This window comes from Ipomoea triloba, chromosome 12 (assembly GCF_003576645.1).
Source record: "Ipomoea triloba cultivar NCNSP0323 chromosome 12, ASM357664v1".
NCBI classification, from domain to species: Eukaryota; Viridiplantae; Streptophyta; class Magnoliopsida; order Solanales; family Convolvulaceae; genus Ipomoea; species Ipomoea triloba.
Window position 1 is genome coordinate 12,888,456 of NC_044927.1, and position 10,873 is coordinate 12,899,328.

Genomic DNA, 10,873 nt, shown 5'->3' on the forward strand with positions numbered 1-10,873 from the left:
AACTATTATTATTTTGATTCATATTGGTTACACATTTTTTTTTGAATTGATATAATCCATCTCAAAATGTTAAAATATTTTAAATTCCATGAAATTGCACCGTTTCGTATATAGAGTATTTCAAATATCGTAAATGGTTTTCAGTTTATTTGAAAATTTTAATATAATGGCATTCAAAGTATCAATATGAACAAAAAAAATTCAAAACAAAAATTTAAAAGTACTAATCTAAACTTAAAAATTAGATATGAAATGATACTCTTTTTAATTAGGAAATGAGATTTTTAATTGAAGGGGTAGTAGTCAAACCCTATAGTTTTGTTTTAAAAATTTATCAACAAAACACTAACTTTTGATTTTGATTTCTAATCCTAGTACGTAAACTCATAAACCAAAGTACCAAACACACCCGTAATATTTTTCGTAAAAATTAAGCAAAAAACTAAACCATTGCGGTTGCTATAATTATTAACAAAAATCAAGCAGAATCTGGAATTACTCCAAACATATTTACGGAGTACTAATTTAACTGGATAAAATTTACGTCAACAGATTTTTTTTTTTGAAAATAATTTACGTCAACAGATGAGATCTACCCCTACCAACCCCATTTCGGCCATCTTCCTGTATATATACCCACTCTCCCGAACTTCAAACTCGCGTCGGCCCCTTCTCTTCTATCTGTGAACGAAGTAACGAACCGCTTCCTCTTTTCCCCTAAAGGTACGCTGGCTCGTTCGTATCGTTCTGTCCCCCCCTCCACCCCCTCTTGCTCTCTCGCCACTCCTTTCTTGCACTATATATGTTGCCACTACTGCTAGTACTGTTTTCATGATGAAATATTGCTAGCATTCTAGCTTCTTTATAGCTCATAAAAACTGCATATTAGCACTAGCTTCTTCATCTAATTTAAGCTAATCTATACTTAGGTGAGGAGGATCTCTGCTTGTGCGATCTGTTGTTTTCTTGTGCTTTTTTGACTTTTAGTAGTATCACTTGACTGTGAAAGTATATGAAATCTTGAATTTCATCGTGTGGACGAGGATCCGATAGTAGATCTGAGGGGTTACAAGTTAATCCTGAAATGGATGGTTATAGATCTGGATTGATGTCTTTTGTGTGTGAATAAATCTGATCATTAATTAATGGCTATTTATATTTTTGTTAAATATTGTGACGTGCCTACCTGCCTCCATTGTGATTGTTCATCCCATTATAGATCCGAGCCTTTGAATTGATAGATCTAAGTGAATTGTTATTCTGATCCATGCATACGTGGATTGTCATTTGCTTGTTTTATGCCTGGCATCCTGGTCCTATTAATTGCTTTAGCAACACACTCATGTGATTGCATAATGAAAGAAAAGATGGTATATAACTATATATGATTCTGTGTCTAGAATCAGAAGAAGTTGTATTTAGGTTTAGACTTTAGAGTAGATCAGGGTGGTATGTTATGTTTTTGCAATTGAAACTGAATGACAGTTATTGGATTTATTGAAAAAAAAAAAAAACAGAAAAAATGGCATCTCACATTGTTGGATATCCCCGTATGGGCCCGAAGAGAGAGCTCAAATTTGCTCTTGAGTCTTTTTGGGATGGGAAGAGCAGTGCTGAGGATCTGCAGAAGGTGGCAGCTGACCTCAGGGCATCCATATGGAAACAGATGGCTGATGCTGGGATCAAGTTCATTCCCAGCAACACTTTCTCATACTATGATCACGTGCTTGACACCACTGCCATGCTCGGTGCTGTACCCCCAAGGTACAACTGGGCTGGCGGTGAGATTGGATTTGATACTTACTTCTCCATGGCTAGAGGAAATGCCTCTGTCCCTGCCATGGAAATGACCAAGTGGTTCGATACCAACTAGTAAGTGATCTGGACCAATTCTAAATTGTCTTTATTATGAGGCCCCTCCCTTTTAATCATGTCAACTTACTTAGTTCATGTGTTGATCCAGCCATTTCATTGTCCCTGAGTTGGGTCCTGACGTCAAATTCTCTTATGCTTCCCACAAAGCAGTGACCGAATACAAGGAGGCTAAGGCGGTATGTGATCTGCAACTTCAATCTGGTGCTTCATAACAATATTGATGAATAAATGTTTCATGCACTTGTGCTTTGAGCCTTTCATTGTCTAAGGCTTTTGAATTAGTTTGCTGATAATTGATTGAATTCCGCCTTCATTGGTGCAGCTTGGTGTTGAAACTGTCCCAGTTCTTGTTGGCCCAGTATCATACTTGTTGCTATCCAAACCTGCCAAGGGAGTTGAGAAATCTTTCCCTCTTTTGTCTCTCCTTGACAAGATCCTTCCAATCTACAAGTAAGAGATCTCAGTTTCTGTATTGAACTTTTTGTTATGAATTCCTTAAGTGGTGATGTTGTCCCACTGGCTTTTGATAACACAATTTAACTTCACTTTCAGGGAAGTTATTTCTGAATTGAAGGGTGCTGGTGCTTCTTGGATCCAGTTTGATGAGCCCAACCTTGTGATGGATCTTGAATCTCACCAGTTGGAAGCATTCACTAAGGCCTATGCTGAGCTGGAGTCATGTTTTGGTGGCCTTAATGTTCTTGTTGAGACCTACTTTGCTGATATTCCTGCTGAAGCATTCAAAACCCTTACTGCTTTGAAGGGAGTTACTGCCTTTGGTTTTGACTTGATCCGTGGAACTAAGACCATTGATTTGATTAAGGGTGGCTTTCCTTCAGGCAAGTACTTGTTTGCTGGAGTTGTTGATGGCAGGAACATTTGGGCAAATGATCTTGCTGGATCCCTCAGCACTCTGAAATCTCTTGAGGACATTGCTGGGAAAGGTATGCTTTGCAATATTTGTTGTGTTATTATTGATTTTTTTTATTACAAAAAATCAATCATTTTGTTATCTTAATTGCAGATAAGCTTGTTGTCTCCACTTCTTGCTCTCTTCTTCACACCGCTGTTGATCTTGTGAACGAAACCAAGCTGGACAATGAAATCAAATCATGGCTTGCTTTTGCTGCCCAAAAAGTTGTTGAAGTGAATGCTTTAGCCAAGGCATTATGTGGTCAAAAGGATGAGGTATAATTCCATTAGTTACTTGTACTGTAACTAAAAAAATTTTGAAATGTAAATGGTGATGTCAATGCAAGTCAGAACAACTGGATACAATCTGTTCTTGCTTTTCTGCTTTCTAATTTGTATGCCACTACTGGCCTTGGGTGCTCATATTGTTTTATTTCCAGGCATTTTTCTCTGCTAATGCTGCAGCTCAAGCTTCAAGAAAATCCTCCCCAAGAGTAACAAATGAAGCTGTTCAAAAGGCGGTAAGTGATGAATTGAAGTTCCTTCTTCTAATTCTCTCCCTTTTTTTTCTTTTTTTTTTTTTTTTTCCTTATTTGCAGTACAACTGAATAATTACAATGCTTATCATTTTATTTCTTTTTGTTTTATCAGGCTGCTGCTTTGAAGGGATCTGACCACCGCCGTGCTACAAATGTTAGTGCCAGGCGTGATGAACAACAGAAGAAACTTAACCTCCCTGTTCTTCCAACCACCACTATTGGTTCATTCCCTCAAACAGTGGAACTTAGAAGGGTTCGCCGTGAATACAAGGCCAACAAGTGAGTATTTTTCTAATTTTTTTCTTAACATCATTAGGTAACTTGAAACTTTCTTCTGATTTGCCACTTCTTTTGTAGGATTTCTGAGGAGGAGTATGTTAAGGCCATCAAGGAAGAAATTAGCAAAGTTGTTAAGCTCCAGGAAGAGCTGGACATTGATGTTCTGGTTCATGGAGAGCCTGAGGTCAGTGAGCCCTATTTGGTTTTACCTGCATATTGTTATAGCAGTACACATTATATTATTTCATGGGAAGGAACAAACCTTGTTTTGTTGTTCCACTTTTGCTCTCAGATGCTTAATAAGTTTCCACTAAATTTGGATATTCAATGTACAGAGGAATGATATGGTTGAGTACTTTGGGGAGCAACTTTCTGGGTTTGCCTTTACTGCCAATGGATGGGTTCAATCTTATGGATCTCGCTGTGTGAAGCCACCCATCATCTATGGTGATGTGAGCAGGCCCAAACCCATGACAGTCTTCTGGTCTAGTACTGCTCAGAGCATGACCAAGCGCCCAATGAAGGGAATGCTTACTGGCCCTGTTACCATTCTCAACTGGTCCTTTGTTAGAAATGACCAACCAAGGTGATGATACGAAAAACTCGAGTAGTCTTTATGATGTTCTGGGTCTATTCTAATCTAATCTAATCTTGTGTTGCTCTGTTTACAGATTCGAAACCTGCTACCAGATTGCTTTGGCAATTAAGGATGAAGTAGAGGATTTGGAGAAGGCAGGCATCAATGTCATTCAAATTGATGAAGCTGCTTTGAGAGAGGGTTTGCCTCTTAGGAAGGCAGAACATGCTTTCTATTTGAACTGGGCTGTCCACTCATTCAGAATCACCAACTGCGGTGTCCAAAACACAACCCAGGTGCACACCTTTTTTAAATTTTTAAACAAAAGCTGTTAACTTGCATTTAGAAATCTGTGGTTATTATACACTTTTCATGAGACCTTCCACTCCACTGTGTGATGCAGATCCATACTCACATGTGCTATTCAAACTTCAATGACATCATCCACTCCATCATTGACATGGATGCTGATGTTATCACAATTGAGAACTCCCGTTCTGATGAGAAGCTCCTCTCAGTTTTCCGTGAAGGAGTGAAGTATGGTGCTGGGATCGGACCCGGTGTGTACGACATCCACTCCCCCAGAATACCGTCCACCGAAGAGATTGCAGACAGAGTTAACAAGATGCTTGCAGTCCTTGACACAAACATCTTGTGGGTCAACCCTGACTGTGGTCTCAAGACTCGCAAGTACACAGAAGTGAAGCCAGCTCTTGAGAATATGGTTTCTGCTGCCAAGCTCATCCGGACCCAGCTTGCCAGTGCCAAATGAGCCTTTGAATTTCATCAGCCAATTTGTTCCTAAATACACTCTCTAGTGGTCTAATAATCTGTGTTTGTGAGGAAATGTTACTCTCTAGGTCTAGTGTGCTCCCTGAGCATTTATCATTCTTTTCCACTTTTCTTTGTTTCGTCTTTTACTTCTACCTTTGCCTTTTGAAAGGAATCTGATATCCTGTACTTTTGAGAGTTTTTTTTTGCCTTATATATCTAGCCACAATGCTGAACTGTGTACTTCAATGTTTGGTGTCAAAGAATGCAATGCTCATTTTGTGCTCATTGTCTTCCCCCTAATTCTTCAGACTTTAGTTGATTGTGGACTGAGTTAATACTCAATTTAGTTCTTGACTACAATGATTTTTCTTGATTTAATTTTAAACTGTTGCAATACAGGTTTGTTTGCAGGTCTTTGCTTGTTTGATTAACGTGAAGCAATAAAATTGCAGGAACAGGAAACATGAATTGTAAACAATAAAAGACGATTCTTATTCATCCTTCCATTACAATAGGGGAATACATCTATATATATATATATATATATAAACAAAATCCTCCAAAACGAAATCCTATTTCCCGCCTAAAATATTGTACATTAAAACAATAAAATAATATTAAAAATAGAATAATATTAAAACACGAAATCCTATAACATAAAAACATTGTTATACATTAGGATTAGTACATTGTTATAATCTATCTATATATATATATATAAACAAAATCCTCCAAAATGAAATCCTATTTCCCGCCCAAAATATTGTACATTAAAACAATTAAAACAATAAAATAATATTAAAAGTACAATAATATTAAAAGTACAATAATATTAAAACACGAAATCCTAAAAAAAGAAGAAAATGAAGCAATTGTCGGGTGACATTAATTCGATAACAGCTTACTATTTACAACCACCATATGTAACTGAACTTACTCGATGTCTCATTTCTGTCATGAAGTCGGTTTAAGATCTATGTTCCGCCAGGGTGTGGAGAGTTATACTATCTTAGATGTCTTTTAAATTTGGTACGTGGACCTTTTAGCCATGAAGATATTTGGTACGTGGACCTTTTAGCCATGAAGATATTCGCACTGTTGCAAGAGTCATTCATAATTTGTTTAGGAATACGTATTATGAATATGGATTATTAGATGATGACAAGGAGTACATTGATGGCATTATTGATTCGAGTTACTGGGCATCCACGTATGCTTTGCGAAGGTTATTTGTTACGCTTCTCACTTCAAGTTCAACGTCGACGTGTCTTGCAAAGTCCAGGTATATCGAGCTCCAATCTATTTATTCGACTTTGTTATTTGCTTTTCATTATTTATAAATAAACTAATTTGTTATTTGTTTTTGTTTCTTTTATTTTTTTACATTTTAAGAGTTGATGTTATCGGATTCAGATAAAAAACAGTTTGCTCTGATGGAGTTGGAGTTGGAGAATTTGCTATCTTCGTGGGGAAAAAGCTTGAAAGACTTTCTGGAAATGCCAATTCCAGACGAAAGTAGCATGGATTTGAGTGAAAACATGTTAATAGCCGAAGAGTTGGCGTATGACAAGGAATCTTTGAAGACAGAGCATGAGACATTGGTAACACAATTGACCGATGAACAAAAGATGTTTACGACTCTGTGATGAATGATATTGATTCAAATGGAGGTGGATTATTCTTTATGTATGGTTACGGAGGAACAGGCAAGATGTTCGTGTGGAGAACGTTATCATCAAAGATAAGGAGCCGCGGTGATATTGTTCTAAATGTTGTTTCCAGTGGAATAGCATCTTTGTTGTTGCTGGGAGGCAGAACGGCGCATTCCAGATTTGCTATACCACTTTCTTTGAACGAAGATTCCACGTGCAATATATCGCAACGAAGTGACCTTGCTAAGCTTATAATAAGGAGCAAATTGATAATATGGGATGAAGCACCGATGACGCATAAATACTATTTTGAGGCTTTGGACAAAACCATGAGGGACATATTGAGGTTCGTCATACCAGGTAGTGCTGAAAAGACTTTTAGTGGAAAAACAGTAGTTTTGGGCGGCGATTTTAGACAGATCCTACCTGTTATTCCGAAAGCAACAAGACCAGAAGTTGTCGGAGCAACTATTAATTCTTCATACCTATGGACAAATTGCAAGGTATTAAGGCTGACCAAGAACTTGAGGCTACGGACCTTAGCTTCAGAGGAAGATAGACATACAGTTGATTGGTTTTCAAAATGGATTGCAGACATCGGAGATGGGATTGCAGGGGTTGTAAACAATGGTTCATCTGATATCGATATTCCGGCAAGGTTTTTGTTGAAGTGTGGACACGATCCCATAGCAACTATAGTTGAGAGCACATTCCCAAGCTCGAGATATGGCATGCTTGATGAGTCACAGCTAGAAGGCCGAGTGATCCTCTCGCCGACTTTAGATGTCGTTGATCAAATTAATCAGTACATGTGCGACATGAATACTGCAGAAAGACGAACATATTTAAGTTGTGACTCTTTGTGTAGGCAGAATCAGGCGGTGAAAATCTATCAGAAGTGCACACTCCTGAATTCTTAAATAGTTTGAGATTGTCGGGTCTTCATAATCATTCATTGACATTAAAGGTCGGTGCACGTGTTATGTTATTGTGGAACATAGACCACTCTCTTGGTCTTTGTAACGGAACGCGGTTCATTATCACAAGATTGGCAGATCAGATCACATTGTCGAAGCAAGAATAGTTAATGGGACACATGAAGGGACCAAAGTTCTTATCCCCCGAATGTCTCTTAGTCCTTCTGATACGAGATTGCCCTCCAAGTTCCAGCATAAACAATTCCCGTTGATGCTTGCATATGCCATGACTATAAACAAAAGCCAATGCCAAACACTAACTCACGTTGGGTTATTGCTAAAAAAACCGGTCTTTAGTCACGATCAATTGTATGTGGCTTTCTCCCGAGTCAGTCATCCTAATGGCCTGAAGGTGTTAGCGGTAGACGAGGATGGACAAGATTGTGTTGCGACTTCCAATGTCGTCTACAAAGAGGTTTTCAATAATGTGTAAATATAATCAATGATATTATGTTTTTTTTCAACATGATAAAGTTGCTATATATCTAGACAAAAAATATATCATCTATACAAATGAATTAGGATAGCAATTCATTACTATAAATAAGTTGCCAGAGAACGAGCACATTAGGCTAATTTCTAAAAATTCCTAACAATGATATATAAAATCTCTAAAGTTACAACACCGCATGCCTACATCTACACATTACCTATTAATTTGAGCAATTATTTACTCGAATTCAAGTAATGGTAACATCAACAAACATAAATGACCCAACTCATATCTTCATTTGCACTATATAATATTTGATGTTATAATTTAAATAATTGTATATCCATTCAAATATTCTTAATATATTATAAAAAACTCATTCCGTGCATCGCACGGGTGTAAATACTAGTATATATAATATCTACTAACATTAATAACAATAATAATGCACAAACGTTACAACCGTTACAATCATAATGTCCACATTAATATAATTTATAACATAAACATTTTTTAATGTTTAAGTGGGTTCTTGACTTCAACAATTTTACTTAATTGAGTTCTTTGTAAGTATAGTTTGGTAATTTCTCCTTTATTAATACTCAGTTTAGTCTTTGACTATATTGATTTTACTCAAATTATTCTTCGACTATAGTGTATACTCAATTTAGTTATCAACTATAATGATTTTTCTCGATTTAATTATTGATTTTAACCGTCGAGGTTTCAATTAGGTAAAATTATCAAAGTTGATGACCTAATTAAGTAAAAAAGACGTTTAGGACTAAGAGAAAAATCAATAGTTGTGGACTAAATTGGATATTAACTCATCATTATGGACTTCGATTATTGTTGGAAAAAAAAATTCCAAAATGGCTTCATGATCATTATAGTAAAATCTTTTAAATTTATGTGATATTTGGTAATTAGTTGATAATATTAATTGTTTGAGCAAATACTAAATTTGGTCCAACGAGTATTAGCAAAATGACAGTTTTGGTTCACATGTTTAATTTCTACCAATTTTCATCCACGACTATTGTTTTAGTACCAAAATTCATCGTGCTGGTCACCTATCCATTTAAAACGTGCCGAAATCTAAAAATTTTAAGGGTATTTTCATCCTTTTGAACTTAATATCCCAATTTGAATATGAATAAAAGAATTTAAGTCATAAGATTGATCACAATTCACAATTTTCATCCTCATCTTACCTAAAATAATAGTCGTCATTAAACATGTGGACCAAAATTGTCATTTTACTAATATTCGTGGGACTAAAATTGGTATTTGCTCTTAATTGTTTGTAGAAAAATATTTAATAAATTAGAAGTTTACTATTATTGGATTAAATATGTAAAAAGATTTATATAAGGAGAATTACCATTTTAGTCCCTCAATTATACTAGAATAACCAACTCAATCCCTTAATTATATATGCGACCTCATTTAGTCTCTAAATTGTTTATTTTGAGGTCATTTTAGTCTTCTATATGAAATAGTTGTTCAAGTTAACGGCAATAAGGGTAAATATGTAAATTCATCAGTTTCCTCACAAAGCAAACATCAAGTAAGTAAAAAATAAATTTTAAGTCAAAATAAATTTTAATTAAAAATGTCAGTTAGTCACTTAAATGAAAAAAATTTTGGTTCAGTTAATTCGGTAATAGAAATTTTGACTCGGTTAATTGTTAAAGATTTAGAAATTTTCGTTAATTCGGTTGGTCATTGAATGTACACCCCTACAAATGTGCACTAACTAGGATGTACACATTTAGTTGAAGAAAATCAAAATTTACTTAGACTTAAAAGTATTACATTTTTTTTTTTACTTCATTACTAGTCTTTTCTTAGCTTCCGTTAATCATTCTGAAAACGATTTTATATGATTACTTTTATTCGTTAAGAAGTATTTAAAATAAGTTTACAGAAAAAACAAAGTTACTGTATGTGTGATGTTTTTGACTTAAAATATGTTTTTTAAAAACTCATTTTATATGTGCTTTTGGAGGAAACCAATGAATTTACATATTTACCATTCATCACCAATCATTTTAACAGCTGTTTGATCTGAGAGATTAAAATAACCACCAAGCAAACAATTTAGGGACTAAATAGGGCCACATGTATAATTAAGCGAGTGAGTTGACTATTCTAGTATAATTGATGGTATAAAATAAGCATTTTGTAACCCTTCACTCATTCCAATAAGTCTAGAGTTCGAGAAAAAAAAATGGGGGCATGCACGAGTTATGATTTATAGATATTTCAAAATAATCTTTACTAGTTAGAATAGTCGTTAATAAGTTGCGATCGTACGTACCGGTCACGAACCGTAAAAATTTTTAGGAGTATGTGTTCTGTCCCGTTTGTCCTAGGAAGTGGGTTATTAGGCACCATACCATTAACCTTGAATTTCCTATTTAATTAAATTAGCCCGTAATAGTGAAAATTTATTTCGACCGTAGCATCACTGTATTTCGCGATGTACCGAACATTGTCCGATTTTAGAAATTAAGGTTAGAATTGAGTTTGGGATAATTTTGGTTTCGAATTTACCCCTACCTAAATTATTTCCTACCGTAACTATATCTGTTTTAACCCTTAACAGTCTAGCCAAAGATATTTTCCTTGAGTTACCACATGAATTTGACACTTGGCAACTCCCTACACCACATGCTTGTATTAAATTAATTTAGAGTTGCTATAAATAGAGACTTGATCTCCAAGTTTCTTCATTTTATCCCATTTGGCCGAAAATAAAGAGAGAGGACAAGAGAGAGAAATTCTTCAACTTCATCTTCAAGACTAGCAACCTCCATAGCTAGAATCCTTCATCAAGACCACAAATATTC

General features: G+C 35.5%; 1 protein-coding gene across 2 annotated transcripts; it reads left to right on the forward strand.

Annotated features, from left to right (window-relative positions):
- The first annotated feature begins 623 nt into the window (after window positions 1–623).
- Window positions 624–5,241, forward strand: LOC115998702 (5-methyltetrahydropteroyltriglutamate--homocysteine methyltransferase). Of its 2 annotated transcripts, none has more exons than XM_031238336.1 (12): window positions 624–723; window positions 1,518–1,872; window positions 1,964–2,051; window positions 2,198–2,325; window positions 2,428–2,819; window positions 2,900–3,063; window positions 3,228–3,308; window positions 3,439–3,605; window positions 3,684–3,789; window positions 3,941–4,191; window positions 4,277–4,478; window positions 4,586–5,241. In XM_031238336.1, the coding sequence occupies exons 2-12, from the start codon at window positions 1,523–1,525 to the stop codon at window positions 4,952–4,954; spliced, it is 2,298 nt and encodes a 765-aa protein (XP_031094196.1). In that variant the 5' UTR covers window positions 624–723; window positions 1,518–1,522; the 3' UTR covers window positions 4,955–5,241. The 2 variants fall into 2 exon arrangements, with proteins under 2 accessions (XP_031094196.1, XP_031094197.1); XM_031238337.1 differs by lacking the exon at window positions 624–723 and adding an exon at window positions 813–929.
- The last annotated feature ends 5,632 nt before the right edge of the window (window positions 5,242–10,873 follow it).